Raw genomic sequence first — 22,599 nt, 5'->3', positions numbered from 1 at the left:
TTCCCCAGCTAGCATATGAAGTGTGTGCATCTGACCAATAGGAAATTGAAAGGTACAGTTTTGGCATTGTAAGAATGTTATTTTTGTGTTCCCTTCAGTAGGACATCGAAATGCCATAAACTATTCCCTAGATAAATATAGAAGTAGAGTTCTCCACATAAGGCTCCCTAATAACACCCATAATTGTTCTTTCTCCAATTTTTCTTCTCTTGTGACAAGTGTCTTGGCTGGGTTTTTGTGATAAAACTTTCATTCTCGTATTATGTGGTTTGAGTTAAAGGTAATTGGCAAACTGACTTGGCTGCTTAAATCAATACTGTGCATATATTTAATGAAATAGTTTTCTTCTATCTTTGTATTTAGAGGAAAGAAATAATAAATGGCACCTTGTAATTGATCGACTAACAGTGTTGTTTCTGAAATTTATGGAGACTTTCCACAAACTGCAAGTTATGGCTTGGTGGATCTTAGAGCTACACATAATCAAAATTGTATCCTTTTACATCATTTGGATTACATTGAAAGAGGTCAGTGTAAAAACAGAATAACAACGTGTGCATGGCTTTTGCTTTCCTCTGTGCCATTCAAGAGCCTAATCATTTCCCAGTCATTCATGCCCAAAAAACCAGCATTCAATTGACACCTTTCCACTTAACTACAAAATTAGTAAAATATCAAATTAAATTGTACATGGAATTGTAAATTTCCTCAGTTCAATAAGTGGCCATTTTGTACATCCTGCCTGTGCTGCTTTGCTGTCTAGAGCAATCTGCCTCTGATCTCACTATCTCACACCTAGTGTTGTAACAAATACCCTCATTTCACTATAGAAATTTCTCTTTGGTTACTAGAAATGATTTGTTAGTTCTGTTCACCAGTTTCAGTCTTCTTTGACTGAGAATTGGAACTAAAATGTAGGGCCAGTATTTGCTCTTGAAAGGCATCTACCTAATCATATCACCCAATGATTTGACCTGTCTGTTCTCCAGAATAAGAGTAAGTTTCTGAAATCGAAGGCTGATAATGGTGCTGCAAGAAGGTAAAAACATCTGGAACCTGATGGAAAGAATATTCATGAAGTTATTTTCTTAATTAATTTAAGGTTTGGAAAATAAATATTGGAAGAATTGACATGGAAGGTAAATTAGAAGGGTTGAAATCAATGTCAAATCAGGCACAGAAAGGGAACTAAAAGATGGAAAAGAAGTGAATGAAAAAGAGATTTAAAAAAGGGATATACGTTGTAATATTCAACAGTATTTAACAAAACATTAAAAACCTGCAAGACTGAGCCTTCACACTTTTGATAGTTGATTTTCAGTGCCAGATATGGTGATTTGCCAATTAACATATCACTAAAAGCGATCAAATTACATACTCCTGGTCTTACGTTCCTAAATATAGGTAGAATGGAAAAGGATAACAGAATTCCTTCCCTGAAGTGATCTCAATGGACTGCTACAACAAATCCAATAGTTTCATTTTTCATTATCACTATTTCTCTCATAGCTGTTTATTCCAGATTTCAACTTAATTAAAAATTACCTAGGAAATGACCTTTCCTAGCTTCAATGGTGGGATTTGAATTTTTATCTCCAGATTAATAATACACTAACAAATATATTCTTTTTGCCAGAGATAGTAGGAACTGCAGATACTAGAGAATCTGAGATATCAAGGCGTAGAGCTGGATGATCACAGCAGACCAAGCAGCATCAGAGGAGCGGGAAAGCTGATGTTTCGCGCTTAAACCCTTCTCCAGAAATAGGGGTGGGGAAGGGGATTCTGAAATAAATAGGGAGAGAGGGGGAGGCGAATGGAAGATGGATAGAGGAGAAGGTAGGTGGAAAGGAGACAGACAGGTCAAATAGGCAGGGATGGAGCCAGCAAAAGTGAGTGTAGGTGGGGAGTTAGGGAGGGGATAGGTCAGTCAAGGTAGGACTGACAGGTTAAGGGAGTGGGATAAGGCTAGTAGGTAGGTGATGGGGGTGGGGCTTGAGGTGGGAGGTGGGGATATGTGAGAGGAAGGACAGGTTAGGGAGATGGGGACAAGCTGGGCTGGTTTTGGGATGTGGTAGGGGCTTCAAAATCTCCCCTCCCCCACCGCATCCCAAAACCAGCCCAGCTTGTCCCCACCACCCTAACATAGCCTTCCTCCCACCCATCCCCTCCTCCTACCTCAAGCCCCACCCCCATCTCTTACCTACCAGCCTCATCCCGCCCCCTTAACCTCTTCGTCCTCCCTGGACTGACCTATCCTCTCCCTAACTCTCCACCTTCACTCACCTTTACTGGCTCCATCCCTGTCTCTTTGACTTGTTTGTCTCCTCTCCACCTATCTTCTCCTCTACCCATCTTCTATCCGCCGCCCCCTCTCTCCCTATTTATTTCAGACCCCCCCCTTCCCCTCCCCCATTTCTGAAGAAGGGATTAGACCCAAAACATCAGCTATTCTTTTTGCCACATGCCCGTACTTGACAACATGGAATACTTAGGCAGGAAAAGAAGTCTGCTTTGAAAAGCTAATGATGAACAACATAAACGAAAAAAAAATCTTTTGGATATTCACATTTAATAGTACATCTATTCATTACCTCTACCATTGGTGCATAAATAACAGCAAATCTGTTAGGTTTACTGTTATTTTGAAAATAAATTCTGGCCCAATATCCCTGCCTCTGGTACAAGCTTACTATATGCATAACCACCCTGCTGAGTGAATGTTCTTTTGGCTTCTCCTCACAAAAGTCCCTTCATTAACATGCTTCTAATCCCAACATTAGGTTGGTATCACTTCAGTGTGAAAAGCTAATACAAGTGTACTTCTTCTGCAGGTCTCCTTATTGAATTACGTTTTCTTAATTTCATGGGCCTTTGCTTTGCCTTTTGTCAAGCTACGTCCACTGGCATCAAGTGTCTGCACAGTCATGACGTGTATCATCATTGTGTGTAAAATGTTGTACCAACTATCTTCTGTTCAGCCTTCCAACCACTCTTCTAACTGTACAATTGTGAGTATATAATTTAACATTTCTATTTATGTTCCTATAATGTAAATTATTCACTATTACCTGGAATATGTTCTTGTGAGTGTAGAATTTTATATCAACAGAGACCCCGGTCTTTGGCCTTGTCCATTATCCACATCTCCACCACTTATTTTGTTTGAAATGTGCCTGAAAATTGCAGAACCCCAGCGGATTGTTATGATCCATAAGGAGCACCATTCAGCCCATCATCACTGGCTTTCTGAGCATTTTGACTTAGTCCTAAACTCCTGTCATTTCCCAATGGCATTGTTCCTATTTAAATAATCATCCAATACCCTTTTGACTGCCTCACGTGAACCTACTCTACCACACTTTCAGAGAGTGCATTCCAAACCCAGAAACATATGGAATTAAAGAACAGTAAAAGACCATCTAATTCCTCAAGCTTATTCTACACTAGACAGCTGGACATGTTTTCGTTAGAAGCACACATAAAGTATGTTGAGCGAGTGATTAACCACCTTCCTATCCACCCCCATGCATTTCCCACAACTTAGAGAGATGGATAGGCATTCCCTTATGCTGCCTATCATTGGACCTTTCTGGCCATAACTGCCCATACTGGTAATTAATCCTGTTTAATTAAGCAGTTTCTTTTCAATAGATTGAAAAAACAGAAACTGTTCTTTCTAGGGTGCACTTTACACATTAGGGGGGCACACTTCCCTTCTCCCACACCTATCTTCTTTGTTTCTTCCCAGCTAGTCTTCAGAACCCACCACCCAACCCATCACCCCTCACTTTTTAGTTTGCCTAAACCCTTCCTGCTCAAAAAGCCCAGGACATACCTTTGTACAGTATTCTTCAACCATCACTGTGTCCTTCCTTACAGACTCGGCAGCATTCCACCACAGACTTTTTAACAATGCTGGGACGACTAGATTGAATGTATTGATTGGACTTTTTGTTCACTGAGAAGCAAAAGTTTGACTTTCAGCCTCTTTGGGCTACTAACATCACATGATTGCTGTGGAACAGGCTTTTTTGGAAGTTGATTCGTTTGGAACTGATTTTCTTTCTGCAAAGGATAGCAATACACCAAATTATCTTGGCTAAAAATTTCATCATGACTCCTAAAAAAAGCATTGAGAAATTATCCAAAAGACTTACAACGGTCAAAGCTCACACCACAGAAGGAGGCCTTTTGTCTCTATGTTGATTCTTTACTAGAACAACACAAACCCAATCTCATAACCCTTTTCTTTACCAACTTTTCTGCACCTTCCTCGACTTGAGATGCTCACCTTTTCTTCCCTTAACAGCTATAGTAGACTCTGTCTCAAAGCAAATTTATATTACAATGTCAGAGTGTACAGATTTATGAATATATCATATTATATATTCATTCTATTTTAGTAGAACATTCTAGAATATATCCTGCAATACTAACCAAAACTTTAATAGCAGAAAGGGAGTGTGATTAAGCACAAAAAAAGCGGCAACCAGTTTGCAGCCTGAAATGATCCCACCCACTTCTGGGTTTGGTTTGGGTGGATTTGTTTGACAGGAGAGTCTATAAGCACCAATGACCTGAAGGCTTACATTTTCTCCACTGGTTACTGCTAATTTCTGCAGCCTCCAGGAAGATTTCCTTCTCAGTGAACCAGGAGTGCATGTATTGCCACTGTCTATCAAGGTGACTAACTTAATCCCAGAATTTGGTCTTCTACCTCTCCCAAGATCTTTGCAAAGTATTGCACTACCAGGAGAGAAAGCAAAAAGTTGCGAGTGTGTGCAAAGTATCGCGCTGATAGGAGAGTAATAAGTTGAAAGAAAAGCTTATAAAGTGGCCAAGTCAGTGTCAGCCCTGTAGACTGGGATAAATTCAGAAGCCAGTAAAGAGGACTAGAAAGATAATAAAGACAAAGAAAATAAACTATGGGGCAAACTAGCAAGGGATGTACAAACAGTCAATTAGAACTTCTTTAAATATATAAAAATGAGAAGAGAAATCAAAGTGAACATAGGCCGCTCAGAATTAGGGGAGACCATTCCGGAGAACATGGGAATAGCAGAGCAGTTAAATAGAACTTTTGTATCAGACTTTACAGTGAAAGATACATCAAGTAATGGTGGATGTTAAGAACCACCGTCATCACTAAAGAGCAGTAGTCAACAAGGTAATGGAGCTAACGGCAAGTAGGTCCCCCGGCCCCTGATGGGTTGCAACCAAGATTCCTAAATGAGGTAGCGACAGAGATAGCAGATGTATTGGTTCTAATTTTCCAAATGTTTTTGATTCTGGAGAAGTGCCCGAAGATTGGAAAACTGCCAGTTTGACATATCTATTTATTATAGACCAGACCAGAGTTCCCTCAAAATATATTAAGAAGATAGCCTAGACTCCCCAACCTTTTCTTATTTTTAAAGGCAAATATAAGGTGATCTGTCCCCGATTACAATTTGATTGGTCAAACTACCAGGCTTGAAGCAAAACACATTTTATTCTTACACTATAGTTGAAATAAAAACAGAAGAGAGAAGAAGTAGAGTAACAACTGCATTGAAAACTTAACAGAAAATAGATTATTTAACTACTAACAGAAACTACTACAACATAGTAACATCCCATTAATGTGCCTTTGGCAAAGGCAAATTCAGTGAAACAGATTGTCTCATGCAATTTCCAGTCCAAAAGGAAAGAACATTGCTAAAACTCTCAGAAAGAGAGAACTCCAGCATTTTGCTGCCATAGGAAGAGATGTATAGCAGCTTCCAAACCTCAACAGCCATTGAAAGTTAAACTAAAATCCTGGTTCTATGGGAGCTTGATCCATCTCTTCATGCTGCTTCTATTGTTCCAAATTTACGAAAAAAGACCCAAAGCTTCACAAGCTGTTCTCTTTATTTGCTTGGAGCTGACCACTCAGCAGTTCTGTCTCAACGTCACTTCATAACAAAAAAAAGGACAAAATACACTTCATAAAGCCACCGTATCATCACACTTACACCCTTAAAAGAATGAACCATTAATAAAGGATGTCATTTTTAAAAACCACAAATCTTATGCTATTAACACACATCAATACATATATATTACATTGAGTCTAAGTGCGCAGTCCATATTAATCCATTTCTTCTACCACTGAACACCTTCATTACAGTCATGGCAATGCATTGGCAATTGCGTTTTTTCATCCTGCCACATGTGAAATTTTCAAATTTACAGGTTGCAATATTAAAAACCATCTAAATAAACTAATTTTTATCCTTAAATTTTTTTCAAAAACTTTTAGTGGTTATGATTAGTATGTGCAATTGTCTCAGACCTTTTACTGTAAACATAGATGTTGCAATGTTGCAATACCAACACTAAAAGCATGATAATAAAATGTGAGGCTGGATGAACACAGCAGGCCCAGCAGCATCTCAGGAGCACAAAAGCTGACGTTTCGGGCCGAGACCCTTCATCAGAGAGGGGGATGGGATGAGGGTTCTGGAATAAATAGGGATAGAGGGGGAGGTGGACCAAACATTGAGAGAAAAGAAGATAGGTGGAGAGGAGAGTATAGGTGGGGAGGTAGGGAGGGGATAGGTCAGTCCAGGGAAGACGGACAGGTCAAGGAGGTGGGATGAGGTTAGTAGGTAGGAGATGGAGTGCGGCTTGGGGTGGGAGGAAGGGATGGGTGAGAGGAAGAACAGGTTAGGGAGGCAGAGACAGGTTGGACTGGTTTTGGGATGCAGTGGGTGGAGGGGAAGAGCTGGGCTGGTTGTGTGGTGCAGTGGGGAGAAGGGACGAACTGGGCTGGTTTTGGGATGCAGTGGGGGAAGGGGAGATTTTGAAGCTGGTGAAGTCCACATTGATACCATTGGGCTGCAGGGTTCCCAAGCGGAATATGAGTTGCTGTTCCTGCAACCTTCGGGTGGCATCATTGTGGCACTGCAGGAGGCCCATGATGGACATGTCATCTAAAGAATGGGATGGGGAGTGGAAATGGTTTGCGACTGGGAGGTGCAGTTGTTTATTGCGAACCGAGCGGAGGTGTTCTGCAAAGCGGTCCCCAAGCCTCCGCTTGGTTTCCCCAATGTAGCAGAAGCCACACCGGGTACAGTGGATGTAGTATACCACATTGGCAGATGTGCAGGTGAACCTCTGCTTAATGTGGAAAGTCATCTTGGGGCCTGGGATAGGGGTGAGGGAGGAGGTGTGGGGGCAAGTGTAGCATTTCGTGCGGTTGCAGGGGAAGGTGCCGGGTGTGGTGGGGTTGGAGGGCAGTGTGGAGCGAACAAGGGAGTCACGGAGAGAGTGGTCTCTCCGGAAAGCAGACAGGGGTGCGGATGGAAAAATGTCTTGGGTGGTGGGGTCGGATTTTAGATGGCAGAAGTGTCGGAGGATGATGCGTTGTATCCGGAGGTTGGTGGGGTGGTGTGTGAGAACGAGGGGAATCCTCTTTGGGCGGTTGTGGCGGGGACGGGATGTGAGGGATGTGTTGCGGGAAATACGGGAGACGCGGTCAAGGGCGTTCTCGACCACTGTGGGGGGAAAGTTGCAGTCCTTGAAGAACTTGGACATCTGGGATCTGCAGGAGTGGAATGCCTCATCGTGGGAGCAGATGCGGCGGAGGTGGAGGAATTGGGAATAGGGGATGAAATTTTTGCAGGAGGGTGGGTGGGAGGAGGTGTATTCTAGGTAGCTGTGGGAGTCGGTCGGCTTGAAATGGACATCAGTTACAAGCTGGTTGCCTGAGATGGAGACTGAGAGGTCCAGGAAGGTGAGGGATGTGCTGGAGATGGCCCAGGTGAACTGAAGGTTGGGGTGGAAGGTGTTGGTGAAGTGGATGAACTGTTCGAGCTCCTCTGGGGAGCAAGAGGCGGCGCCGATACAGTCAACAATGCAACTTGCCAGAATCCTCTTGAGAAAGTACAACTTAGAAATATAAGTTGCTTGTCCCAACTTCTCAATACAGTCTTCCAAACATGAAATAAGATAGGAATCAAAAGTTGTAACTGCGTTGACTTTCTGATAGTTCACACATAATCATTTCACTTCTCCTATGGTCAGTAATGTATGCCAATTTTGAGAACTTCATCATTGTTGAGATAAATTTGAAGGATGCCCAATTCAGAATCAACTGAATTTGTTTCTTCATTGTGTGTTGTAACCAGTGACACATGCTTCTTTTGCTTGTTTTCCCTTTCAAAATACGTTTTGAGCATAGTCACATGACACATACTGCAAAATTTCTTTCTATCTGGCATTCTCATCAAATAATTCACCTCACCCAATTTCTTTTCAATTTGATAAGGTCCACTAAACTTTGCTTTTAAAGGTTCATGTTCCACTGGAAGTAACACTAACACATTATCTTCACTAGCAAAACTGCAAATTTTTGATTTTTTGACTGCTTCCTGTTTCCTGCTGTGTTACTTTTAAATGATGTCTAGTTAACTACTTATCTATTTAGTCTTTCCCTAAAATTTGATGCATAGCCCAAGTAAGTGATCTCTGAACTCTGACTCACCATTTTGCCCTTAATTAATTTCAGCAGTTCTCTCACCTCATGCTCAAAAACTGATTCAAATGAACTGAATTTAGTTGATGCATTTGGGGCTTCCCTTATTGCAAAAAGTACAAATGGAATTCCTTTATCCCAATCCTCTGAATAGTCTTTACTACAAGCCCTCAAAATGGCCTTTAAAGTTTGATGCCATCGTTCTAAAGCTCCCTGTGATCCTGGATGATATGCAGTGGATTTGAATTGTTTTATTCCAATGCTATCCATAACTTCTTTGAATAATTTTGATATAAAATTTAAGCCTTGATCTGATTGTATTTCTGTGGGTAGTCCGTATCTAGTAAAAAAAATCTGAGTGAGTCTTCTACAATCCTTGTAGCCATGATACTGTGTAATGGAATGACCTCTGGAAATCTGGTAGACGCTTACATTCTGGTCAGCAAACACCGATTCCCACTTTTTGTTGTAGGTAAGGGTCTGATGCAATCAATTAAAACTGTTGTAAAAAATTCCTCAAATGTGGGAATAGATATTAAGTATACTGGTTCTATCACTGCCTAAGATTTTCCTGTTATCTGAAATGTATGATGTGTCTGGCAAAATTCAACCACATCTCTATGCACTCCAAATCATTAAAAATGTTTTTGCATTTTGACTTGAGTCTTCACAGCTCCTAAGCGATCTCCTACTGGTAATTGATGTGCCATCCACAACATCTCCTTTCTATAAGCCACCGGTTATATAATTTTGAATTTCTGTCCACGTTTCATCTGCCTGAATATGTAATGGCTTCCATATCCTCATCAAAACCATTCTGGGATACACTCAGATTGTTCTTCAATGTATATTTTTGATACAACTACTTTAGTTTTTCATCCTTCTGTTATAATTCAGCTAGCTTGTCTGAACTAGAAAATATCCACTTTGTCCTCCATCTGTTCTTGCTTTTCCTCAACTATTTGATTAAACATAATCTCTGATAATTGAACAAAAAACTTTCTTATCATTACTCCTTGATTTCTCCTCCAGCTTCACACTGTTAGCTTTGTGACCTTGGTACCACACAGCCAGAAAAAAATCCCAGGATATACTTCCTGTAACACCTCAGATGTCTGATTTTCCACTAGCTTTTGATCCATAGGAGGTGCATCACTCCCATCTGTGATCCAGCTATATCATTACCAAGGATCAACTATATTTCAGTAACTGATAATTTCTCCATTACTCATACTATCACTTCACCATTTTCACCAGACTCTCGAACCACACTTTATATAATGGATCACTGCTCTTCTCACCATGTATTCCACACATTACAACCTTTCCTAGCAATTCTCTATCTCAATTCCATATCTCCTCATCTTTCACTATCAAAGATTAACTGACCCCTGTATTTCTTAAAATTTTAGTTTTTTTACCTGCTTCTCCAGTCATTCATGACTAAACCTTACCTACGCAAGTAAATTCTTTAAAGAGATCTGGCGCTTACTTCTCAACCATAAGGTTGTATTTTTTTTTGGCAGTGTTTTAGCTTCCACCATGCTTTCCTTCACAACTTTCACAAAACTGACTTGTTTTCCGTCATCAGTCTAGACAGTGCTTTTGCTAAACCACCAACACTGTGACTTCATGTGGCCTACTTTATTACAGTAAAAATACCTGGAGGGATTTTACTTCTCTTCTCCCCTCAGGCGTTTCCAATTTTACCCTGTCGAAAGCTTTCTTTATTATCTTCATTGAGATTTCCTTTTCCGTTATGGCCTGAGGATTTCTCTTTTCACCAATTTCTATTCCTCACAGATTGAAATTGATGTCAGAAGCCTGACTTTAATGTATGAATTTATTTGTAATCAGCTGCCATTTTCACTGCTAAACTTGCAGTCTTAACTCTCAGTTCTTCCACATGAGTCATCACTAGTCAAGAACCATCACTACCACAGTGCCCTTATCGATCTATCAAAATTACTTTGTTTAATCCTTTCAAACTCAATGTGCGTTTTACAATGCTCCCTCTTTAGATTCCTAAAAAAGCTGTCTGTAGGCCTCTGGCACTACTTTGTCTGTACCTTAAATGGCTTTTTTTCACCTCATCGTAATCCCCAGATACTTCCTCTGATAGTGATGCAAATACCTCATTGGCTGTACCTACCAACTTCGTGATCACCTGAACACTGGTATTTTCACTTGTTTAGCCACTTTCTCAAATGAAATGAAGAAAGCTTCTATGTCCTTCTTGTCAAACTTAGGTAAAGCTTGGACTTATTTAAACAGATCCCCACCAGGCCTTTGGCTGCAAAGGGATTGCTGTCCATCACTGTTCACATCACTACTCCTACCTTTCACCTTTACCTCAGTTATTTTAAATCAACTTTGAGTTTTCAGATCCAATCTCTGAAGTTCAAAAACTTTTGGCTTATTTCCTTCTCCTGCTGGGCCTTTCCTTTCTATTTTTTTCCCTCTGCTTTCAGTCATAATTCAAACACTTTTGTTACCTTATCTCTTTCTTTGAGTTTTGTGCACAATTCAAGTTGCTTTGTTTACAGCTGAATTATAACCATTTCCAAAGATTCCAAAAGCATTTCAGGCAATCGTAAATGTTGAGCTATTGCTGCAATTACCTCCTGCTTTTGCACAGACAAAGGCAATCTCCAACTCCAGCTTGTCTGCCAATTCCTAATGCTTTGCCTTGCTCACATTCTGTAAAACTCCTGAAGCAACTTCTTCTACCCGCAAGAAACTCTTAGTAACTGAAACTTCCATTACCACACAAGGCACACACGATCTAAACCAATCAAATGCAGCTGCTGAAAAGAAAACACCAACACTCACTGTCTTTAAGTCCAGTACCTCTAAAACTAACCTTGACTTAGGGATTTTGATCCCAACGAAAACCCCCAATTGGTTATGGGCGAGACCAAAGTCCACTCAAAATATATTAAATACATAGCCTAGAACCCAACTTTTTCTTATTTTTAAAGGCAAGTGTAAGGTGTTGTGTTCCATCTGCAATTTGATTGATCAAACTATCAGGCTTGAAACAAAACATTCTTTATTCTAGCACTATGGTTAAAACACAAAGGAAAGAAAAAAAAGAATTAGAATAACGTAGCTTTATTAGAAAACTTAACAGAATACTAGATTATGTAACTGCTAAGCAACAACTGTTCCAAAATAGTAACATCCCGTAAACATACCCTTGGCAAAGGCAAATTCAGTAAAACAGATTGTCTCATGTGGAATGTTTCTCCAGACCAGGTGGAAAGAACATCAAGAGAAAACTCTGAGAGAGAAAGACAATTCAAGCATTTTGTTGTAGCAGGAAGAGAATGTATAGCAGCTTCCAAACCCCAACAGCAACTGAAAGTTAAACTAAAATCCTGGTTCTATGGAAGCTTGACCCCATCCCTTCATTCTGATTCTATTGTTCCAACTTAAAAAAAAACCAAGGCCTCACAAACTGTTAATTTTATTGGCTTAGAACAGTTTGCTGTCATTTCTGACTCAGCCTGTTTTCATAAAAAAGGCCAGGACAAAATAAACCCCTTAAGATCATAGTATTGTCTCATATTCAAAAGGGAGGGAGGGAGGGACGTAAGAAGGTGAGAACTTCAGGCAAATTAGACTATCATGTATTATTGGAAAAGTATTGCAATCAATTAATAAGGAAGTAATAGCAGAATATTGGTAAAATCAAAATCTAATTGAGCAGAATCAGCATGTTTTAATGAAAGGGAAATTGTGTCTGACTAAGTTAGTAGAGTTTTTTGAGAAAGTTTCAACTACCGTGGATAGAGGGAAACCAGTAGATATGTTGTATTTGGACTTCCAGGTGTTTGACAAGGTATCTCAGAAGGTTAAGTCGTAAGACAAAAGCCCATGTTGGCAGTATACTGGCGCGGATAGAGAAATGGCTTTTGGCAGGAAAGGAGATAGGGGGTTCTTTTTCACGCTGGTGACCTGTGTAATTCTAGAAGGATCAGTGCTGGGACTACAGCTGTTTACAATATAAATTAATGACTTTGAGGAAGGAACTAATGTCGTGTAGATAAATTTGCAGACGACGCAAAAACAAAGGGCGGCACGGTTGCTCAGTGATTAGCACTGCAGCCTCACAGCGCCAGGGACCCAGGTTCGATTCAGCCTCGAGCGACTGTCTGTGTGGAGTTTGCACATTCTCTCCATGTCTGCATCGGTTTCCTCCGGGTGCTCCAGTTTCCTCCCACAGTCCAAAGATGTGCAGGCTAGGTGGATCGGCCATACTAAATTGCCTGTAGTGTTCAGGGGTGTGTGGGTTATGGGGGATGGGCCTGGGTGGGATGCTTCAAGGGGAGGTGTGGACTTGTTGGGCCGAAGGGCCTGTTTCCACACTGTAGGGAATCTAATCTAATCTAATCTAAATGCAAAGGCAAGGTTTGAGAGGGATACAAACAGTTTACAGAGAGACAAAGAATAAAGAAAATTACAGCACAGGAACAGGCCCTTGGGCCCGCCAAACCTACACCAATCCAGATCTATCTAAACCTATGTCCAATTTTCCAAGAACCTGTGTCCCTCTGCTCCCTGCCCATTCATGTCTCTGTCTAGATAAGTCTTATAGGACGCTATCTTGCCCACCTCTATCGCCTCTGCTGGCAACGTGCTCCTGGCACCCACCACCCTCTGCGTAAAGGACCTTCCAAGCATATCTCCCTTAAACGTTTCCTCTCTCACCTTGAAATCATGACCCCTAGTAATTGAGCCCCCCACTCTGGGAAAAATTCTTGCTATCCACCCTGTCTATACCTCTCATGATTTTGTAGACCTCAATCGGGTCCCCCCTCAACCTCCGTCTTTCTAATGTAAATAATCCTACTTTACTCAACCTCTCTTCAAAGCTAGCACCCTCCATACCAGGCCACATCCTGGTGAACCTCCTCTGCACTCTGTCCAAAGCATCCACATCCTTTTGATAATGTGGCGACCAGAACTGTATGCAGTATTCCAAATGTGGTTGAAACAAAGTCCCATATAACTGTAACATGATCTGCCAACTTTTGTACTGAATAATACCCTGTTTGATGAATGAAAGCATGCCGTATGCCTTCTTGACCACTCTATCGACCTGCATTGCCACCTTCAGGGTACAATGGACCTGAACACCCAGATCTCTCTGTGCATCAGTTTTCCCCAGGGCTTTTCCATTTACCATATAGTTTGCCGTTGAATTGGATCTTCAAAAATGCTTCACCTCACATTTGCCTGGATTGAACTCCATCTGCCATTTTTCCACCCAACTTTCCAATCTATCTATATGCTGCTGCATTCTCCAACAGTCCCCTTCAGTATCTGCTACTCACCAATCTTAGTGTCATCTGCAAACCTACTAATCAGACCATCTCATCTATACCTTCCACCAGATCATTTATGTATGTCACCTTCCTCCAAATATGCATATCACAGAGACATTGATAAATTAAGTGATCAAACATTTGGCAAATGAAGAATAATATGAGGAACATCTGTAGTTGTTCATTTTGGAAGGGAGAACAAGAGAACTAAATAATAGTTAACTAAAGAAAAACTGCAGAAAGCTGCAATACAAAACAACTTGATTCATTTTTTCATGAAACACTGGAAACAAACACACACCATGTGTAATCAGGAATGCTAATGTTATGGCAGCCCTTGTTTCCAGCAGATTGGATTATAAGAGTAGGGAAGTCTTACTGCAAGTGTACAAGATACTGGTGAGACCACATCTGGAGTACAGTAAGCAGATTTTGTTCCCTTATTTGAGGAAAAACATAATTCCATTGGAGGTGGTTTAGAAGTCTCACTAAGATCATCCCTGGTGTGGAGGGATTGTCTTATGAGGCTAAACAGATTGGGACTCTTCTCACTGGAGTCTAGAAGAATGAGGGGTTATCTCCTTGAAACATTCTTAGTGGACTTGTCAGGGAAACTGCTGAGAGGATGTTTCTGCTTGTCTTTGGAATTGTTTGCCACAGAGAGCTGTGGGGGCAGAGTCCTTCTGTATATTTAAAGCTGACATAGATTCTTCATCAGTAGATGAATCAAGGGTCACAGGAAAAGTGCAGGAAGGTGGATATGATGAATTTTGGATCAGTCAATCACCTCTTAGATTGCAGAGCAGGTTTGAGGAGGTGAATGGCCGACTCCTGTTCCTATTTTGTATGGTCTTAACGATGGCAACATTTGTGGAAGGAGACTATTAGGCACAGCTGTGACATGGTATATTAATGAGGATGAAGTGGTAAGTGTTTACCATTCAGATAGATAAGCATAAAGGGGCCGGGAAAGAAAGAATTTGCAAGGTTTACTGACCTGAACACTATGGGCAAGTTTGCATGGTCAATCCATCCTAGCCTGCACATCTTTGGACTCTGGTAGGAAACTGGAGCACCCAGAAGAAACCAATGCAGACATGGGAAAAATGTGCAAACTGCACACAGACAGTCGCCTGAGGGTGGAATTGAGCCCAGGTCCTTGGCGCTGGGAGGCAGCAGTGGTAACCACTGAGCCACCGTGCTGCCCCAGTTTTGTGGGAGAATGCTGAGAAAGTCAAGGTTGGTGTTGGCCTCTGAAAGTGCAATGCCACTCACCATCCTTGCTCTCTTCAGACCCTTGAATCTCTTTGACACTGTCTCCAGATCTGCTGTTCACTTGCTCAATGCTTCTTTCAAACTGCTTGGTAGGAGAGGCTGTCATCTTCCGACCATCATTTGCAAATAGTTCCTTGTTTCAGTCCTCCAGATCTGACAGCATAATGTCCAGGTAAGAGTCTATATCCTGGGAATACTTGGAGAGGGTAAAGGGGAGGTAGCCTTCCAGTTCTCGTTCCCATTCTGCTGAAGTCACAGAAATCAATTTAAAGTTCAGGCATTCTCAGTCCTGCCAGGTCTCTTCACCTTCCTTACATAGATTTGTGGCAGCATCCTTTCTCAGATTGACAGAGAATGTGAACAAATGGTGATAATGACATGGTTGAGTTTAAAAAACTATGGCAATGGCTACTTCAATTGAAAATGGTTTAACTTATGATTTCTTCTTAGAATGGTCTTTTCATGTCAGTCACGTTTAACCATTAAAGTGAATGCAATTATATAGTAAATAATTTCCATTTACATGGAAAATAATTGAAAATGGAGCATTTAGTAATATCAATTATTTTTGTTCTCCAGATTTCAAATAATGTTCTTGTACATTTAATTCTTCAGCCACAACTCAATGAAACAAATGTAGAGAGCATTGAGAAATTGAAGAAATCAGTGCTTTATGCCAGCCCAGTTGATCCAGCAAATTGGATTGGACTAAGAAAGTCCTCTCCCCTTCTGGTATATCTAAAGGTATGGATTTGCTCCAATATTTCCTAACTTACTTTTCCATTCTAACACTTAGTGAACACAAAAAAAAACACATTATTTCACAAGGGACCAAGGAATGAATTTAATGTCTGTGTAGAAACTAATGCTCATCTAGAGTGCAATCATTTGTACATCTATTGGCATTATTTATGCTCTACATTGCCTCCATTAAAACAAATGAATGCCCCTGATCTTGTTTACGTTTTGACACACGACATGTGCTAAAGGCTTTTCAAACTACAAATAAATGTAACAAGATAACAAGGTGTAGAGCTGGATGAACACAGCAGGCCAAGCAGTATCAGAGGAGCAAGAAGGCTGACATTTTGGGCCTAGACCTTTCTTCAGAAATGGGGGAGGGGAAGGGGTTTCTGAAATAACTAGGGAGAGAGGGGGAGGTGGATGGAAGAAGGATAGAGGAGAAGATAGGTGGAGAGGAGACAGACAGGTAAAAGAGGAAGGGATGGAGCCAGTAAAGGTGAGTGTACGTGGAGAGGTACGAAGGAGATAGGTCAGTCCAGGGAGGACAGACAGGTCAAGGGGGTAGGATGAGGTTATGAGGTAGGAAATGGGAGTGGGACTTGAGGTGGGAAGAGGGGATAGGTGGAGGAAGGGCATGTTAGGGAGGTGTAGATGAGCTGGCCTGGTTTTGGGATGCAGTAGGCGGAGGGGAGATTTCAAAGCTTGTGAAGTCCACATTGATGTCATTGGACTGCAGGGTTCCCAAGCAGAATGTGAGTTGCTGTTCCTGCAACCTTCGGGTAACATTGTTGTGGCACTGCAGGAAGCCCGGGATGGACATGTCGTCTGCGGAATGGGAGGGGGAGTTGAAATGGTTCGCGACTGGGAGGTGCAGTTGTTTAGTGCGAATTGAGCTTAGGTGTTCTGCAAAGCAGTCCCCAAACCTCCGCTTGGTTTCCCTGATGTAGAGGAGGTCACCACAGGAATCGTGGATGCAGTATACCACATTAGCAGATGTGCAGGTGAGCATCTGCTTGATGTGGAAAGTCTTCTTGGGGCCAGGGATGGGGGTGATGGGGGAGGTGTAGGGGCAGGTGTAGCACTTCCTGTGGTTGGAGGGAAAAGTGCCGAGTGAGGTGGAGCTGGAGGGGAGTGTGGAGCGGACAAGGGAGCCACAGAGAGAGTGGTCCGTCCAGAAAACAGATAATGGTGGGGAGGGAAAAATGTCTTTGGCGATGGGGTTGGATTGCAGAAGGCGAAAGTGTCGGACGATGATGTGTTGGACCCAGAGCTTGGTGGAGCGGTACGTGAGGATGAGTGGGATTCTGTTTTGGTTGTTATTGCAGGGATGGGGTGTGTGGGATGAGTTGTGGGAAATTTGGGAGACACGGTTGAGGGTGTTCTCGACCACTGACCTGGGGAAGTTGCGGTCCTTGAAAAACGAGGACATCTGAGATGTACAGGAATGGAATGCCTCATCCTGGGAGCAGATGCGGCTTAGGCGAAGGAATTGGGAATAGGGGAAGGCATTTTTTCAGGAAGGTGGGGGGTGTATTCTAGGTAGCTATGGGAGTCGGTGGGCTTGAAATTGATATTGGTTTCTAGGTAGTTGCCAGAGTCGGAAACAGAAAGATCCAGGAGAGAGAGGTATTAGACATGGTCCAGGTGGACTTAAGGTTGGGGTGGAAGGTGTTGGTGAAGTGGATGAACTGTTCGGACTCCTTGTTGGAGCATGAGGCGACACTGATATAGTCATCAATGTAACGGAGGAAGAGAGGGGTTTAGGGCCAGTGTAGGTACAGAAGAGGGATTGTTCGATGTAACCTACAAAGAGGCAGGCACAGCTTAGGCCCATGCGTGTACCCATGACCACCCCCTTTGTCTGTAGGAAGTGTGAGGAATTGAAAGAGAAGTCATTGAGGGTGAAGACAAGTTCAGCTAAGCGGATGAGGGTGTCAGTGGAGGGGGACTGGCTTGGGCATGTGTGGACAGGAAGAAGCAGAGTGCCTTTAGGCCATCTGTATGGGGAATGCAGGTGTATAAGGACTGGGCGTACGTAGTAAAGTTGAGGTATTTGGAACGGGAGAGTTGGAAGTTCTGGAGGAGGTGGAGGGCGTGGGTGGCGACTTGGACGTAGTTCGGGAGTTCCTGGACTAAGGGGGAGAAAATGGAGTTGAACACCTATCTTCTCCTCTATCAATCTTCTATCTGTCTCCCCCTCTGTCCCTATATATTTCAGAACCCCCTTCCCCTCCCCACTTCTGAAGAAGGGTCTAGGCCCAAAAGGTCAGCCTTCCTGCTCCTCTGATGCTGCTTGGCCTGCTGTATTCATCCAGCTCTACACCTTGTTATCTCAGATTCTGCAGCATTTGCAGTTCCTACTATCTCTCAAATAAATGTAAACTTTATTTATGATCTGTGAAATGGAGGATACTTGCTCAAAACTTTCGTAATCAAACTTTGACAATCAAATTTGATTCCAGTTCAAAAAGATACCAATGAGGAACATTTATATTGTGTTTCCACACTGTTTACAACAAGTGTTGTAAGCTGATGAAGTTGATACACTGTCACACGTCAGTATCAAATTGCTATGTAATCATTTTGCTTTGAGAGAACTCCCTTCTGGCTCTTATATTTTACGTGATCTCCAACATTTTCTGTTCTCAGTGCAGATTTCACTCATCTGTATTTTGCATTTTTATTTGTATGTGCTTCAAATAATGTAGATTTTTTTATTCATTTGAAAAATATTAGTCTGTCAAGTAAGCCAAATTAAGAAAGGAGGAATTCAGTTTTTTCCCTGGATCATTCATTAGATTATTTTAATTAAGTGATCATAAATTAAGTATGGATCTTATGCTCCTTTTTAAAAGCCGAAGGTAAAACACATATAAATACATCAACTATATTTAAAACAAATCCCTGAGAAGTTCTGATTTACTATTCACGAACCCCATATATTAGTACTGGACAATTCAAGTACGCACATGATCAGTGCAGAATTCATCTTCTCAAGCATTGAAACACAATTTGATGGTGCCAAGCAATGGAGGTTATACAACATTAAATCTAACATCATTTTTTGAATGGTTTCACAGGGATTTACAGTATTTACTATGTAATTCATCCATTTGGGTGCAGGATTTTCAGTAGCTTACTGTGAAGATTAAAAGCTTTGCTTCAGATCATAGGAGGGCTGCCTATGCCTCAAGAGTAAATAATAAACACATTTTTTTTACAGGCTGTTAAAGATGTTGTGTAGGTGAGAGGAAGGTCTCAGAAACTGATTTTTACTTAGGTAGCCAACACAAGCCTGGGCTGTTCTGTCTTTTCTGAGGTTGGTATTAAAAAAGAATGGAGAATTCCCTTAGATTAATTAAATCATTGTTAAGATTGTCACTTATGAGGTCCATTCACCTTGAATCCTGGATGTCTCAGTCATGTAATCTGTTCCCTGACTGGTCAGCAACTTTTCAAGATCACAAGGTAAGTGTACAGCTGGAAGAGCTCCTTCAGTGAAACTGACAAACTGGATAGGTTTTCATTATGTATATTAACTACAGCATTGTCCATTGAGAGACTTCTCTCAGAGTGAGACTGTTTGATACATATATGCCAGTTTCTTAGAAGACTGTTCATGTATTGCACAATGCTATATCTGCTGGAGGGTCAAGAGCTGATACCACACAACCCTAGCAACAAGAGCAACACCAGCAGGTGCAGGAGCAGGTTTTTTTTTCTCAGCTGCATGTTCCTCCATAGACAGATGTATAGACATGAAAATCCTTCCAGAAGGAGGTGAGACTCTCAACAGCAGGTCTACAGGCAAAGGATCAGCACCCTCAACCAATGTTATCCAAGGCTCAGACACTTACGGCAAGTCACTTTCAGAATGTCTTGGTAGTTTTAACAACTAATGAATTAATTTTGAAGTGCAGCCATTGTATGCATTATGTGCAGTCATTGAATGTATTGCATAGCCCCCCAGCATAATCTCTCATGGGTTTTCAATACACCTCCATGCTTTCGTAGACTTTCAGCTTGCGAAGCAGGAGCTCCAACCTGTCAAGCAGAAGTACTTCTGGTTCTGCAATAACTTCCATTTTTAAAATCATCTGTTATGACAACAGAAAGAAGCACTTGAATAATGGATGTACAGGTTTCAGGTGACTGAGAGGAAGGATGCCACTTGGGTGAGGCTAATTAAGGGAGAAAAATGGTTGATGGAGGAATGCATTGGATCGAAAGGTGCGGGAAGAGTGTTTAGAGATTTTTTCTTTAAAAAAGTTCAAAGGACATGGCATTGCTAGCCAGCATTTGTCGCCCATTCCTAATTGTAAAAGGCAGTTAAGAATCAACCACATTGGTCTGGAGTTACATTGTAAGCTAGACCAGGTAAAGGAGAGCAGTTTCCTCCCTGAAAGAAACATTAACAAACCAGATGGACTTCTCCTTCAACAAGCAGTAATTTCATGGTCATCATTAAAATCCTATTTCCAGATTTTAGCTGAATTCAAATGTTACCATCAGCCAACCAGGATTTGAACTTGGGTTCCCACAATATCACCAGGGTCACGGGATTAGTGATCTAGTGATAATACCACTCGGCCATCACCACCCTTCTACTCCTGTCCGTAAGTCAGGTTAGTTCTGTATGTAGTGTTAGAATTAACTTTTGAGGCCTTGTAAAACAATAAACTACACTTTGACATTTAAGAAATCCATTGGTTTCACCAAGTGAAGTACTGACCTATCTGACAATATTTATAACACAACAAAACTACAAATGTTTCAGATTTATCCTTTACATTTCATTTTCAAAATCTATTTCCTTGCCTAGAATTTCCCACACATTCCATTAACATTACTTCAGAGATAGTAGGAACTGCAGATGCTAGAGAATCTGAGATAACAAGGTGTAGAGCTAGACGAACACAGCCGGTCAAGCAGCATCAGAGGAGCAGGCAAGCTGACGTTTTGGGCCTTGACCCTCCTTCAGAAAATGAAGGAAGAAAGGTCTAGGTCCAAAACATCAGCCTTTCTGCTCCTCTGATGCTGCTTGGCTGGATGTGTTCATCCAGCTCTACACCTTGTTATTTTAGTTAATAGAACATAGAACAATACAGCTCAGAACAGGCCCTTCGGCCCTCAATGTTGCACCGACCTAGGATGGTGACGGCGAGCACGACGGGGCATAGCTTTAAATTGAGGGGTGAAAGATATAGGACAGATGTCAGAGGTAGTTTCTTTACTCGGAGAGTAGTAAGGGAATGGAACGCTTTGCCTGCAACGGTAGTAGATTCACCAACTTTAGGTACATTTAAGTCGTCATTGGATAAGCATATGAACGTACATGGAATAGTGTAGGTTAGATGGGTTTGAGATCGGTATGACAGGTCGGCACAACATCGAGGGCATCAGGGCCTGTACTGTGCTGTAATGTTCTATGTTCTGTGTTCTATGACCTGTGAAATAATCTAAGCCCCTCCCCCTACACTATCCCATCATTATCCATATGCTTATCCAAGGACTGTTTAAATGCCCCTAATGTGGCTGAGTTAACTGCATTGGCAGGCACGGCATTCCACGCCCTTACCACTCTCTGAGTAACGAACCTGCCTCTGACATCTGTCTTAAATCTATCACCCCTCAATTTGTAGCTATGCCCCCTTGTACAAGCTGAAGTCATCATCCTTGGAAAAAGACTCTCACTGTCCACCCTATCTAATCCTCTGATCATCTTGTATGTCTCTATTAAATCCCCTCTTAGTCTCCTTCTCTCCAATGAGAACAGACCCAAGTCCCTCAGCCTTTCTTCATAGGGCCTGTGCTCCAGACCAGGCAACATACTGCTAAATCTCCTCTGCACCTTTTCCAATGCCTCCACATCCTTCCTGTAATGGGGCAACCAGAAATGCACGCAGTATTCCAAATGAGGCCGCACTAGCGTTTTGTAAATTGCATCATGACGTCACAGCTCCGGAACTCAATCCCTCTACCAATGAAACCTAAAACACCGTAAGCCTTCTTAACAGCACTATCAACCGGTGTGGCAACTTTCAGGGATCTATGTACATGGACACTAAGATCCCTCTGCACATCTACACTACCAAGAATCTTTCCATTGACCCGGTATTCTGCCTTCCTATTATTCCTTCCAAAGTGAATCACCTCACAATTATCCATATTAAACTCCATTGGCCACCTTTCAGCCCACTGCTGCAGTTTATCCAAATCTCCCTGCAACCTGCAACATTCTTCCACGTTGTCCACCACTCCACTGATTTTAGTGTCATCTGCAAACTTACTAACCCTTCCACCAATGCCTGCGTCCAAGTCGTTTTTGAAAATGACAAACAGCAGTGGTCCCAAAACAGATCCTTGAGGCACACCAATAGTAACCGGACTCCAGGCTGAATATTTTCCATCAACCACCACTCGTTGTTTTCTTACAGAAAGCCAGTTTCTAATCCAAACTGCTAAATCTCCCTCAATCCTGTGCCTCTGTATTTTCTCCAATAGCCTACCATGTGGAACCTTATCAAAGGCTTTACTGAAATATTACTGTCACATTTGCTGAATCAAAAACAAATTGCTGGAGAAATTCAGCAGATCTTCTCATGAAAAGTCACCAAAATCCCCAAAATCAAAATGTTAACTCTGCTTTCCTCCCACAGATGCTGCCACATCTGCTCAGTTTTGCCAGAAATTTCTATTTTTGGTTCAGATCTCCAGCATCAGCACTTCCTTGTTTTATGTCAGAAT

The 22,599-nt window shown here is 41.8% G+C and overlaps 1 protein-coding gene across 4 annotated transcripts in view; it reads left to right on the top strand.

The window, feature by feature from the left end:
* The window catches only part of LOC125451988 (piezo-type mechanosensitive ion channel component 2-like), a 645,421-nt gene that overhangs the window by 487,844 nt on the left and 134,978 nt on the right, over window positions 1–22,599 (top strand). For all 4 annotated transcript variants that reach the window (XM_059646233.1, XM_048529830.2, XM_048529829.2 and 1 more), the window contains 3 exons: window positions 364–527; window positions 2,835–3,011; window positions 15,724–15,852. In XM_059646233.1, the coding sequence (XP_059502216.1) occupies window positions 364–527; window positions 2,835–3,011; window positions 15,724–15,852 (470 nt within the window). The remainder of the gene's footprint in view (window positions 1–363; window positions 528–2,834; window positions 3,012–15,723; window positions 15,853–22,599) is intronic.

This window comes from Stegostoma tigrinum, chromosome 5 (assembly GCF_030684315.1).
Source record: "Stegostoma tigrinum isolate sSteTig4 chromosome 5, sSteTig4.hap1, whole genome shotgun sequence".
In the NCBI taxonomy this organism is placed as follows: domain Eukaryota; kingdom Metazoa; phylum Chordata; class Chondrichthyes; order Orectolobiformes; family Stegostomatidae; genus Stegostoma; species Stegostoma tigrinum.
This window is presented reverse-complemented; position numbering and strand designations above follow the sequence as displayed.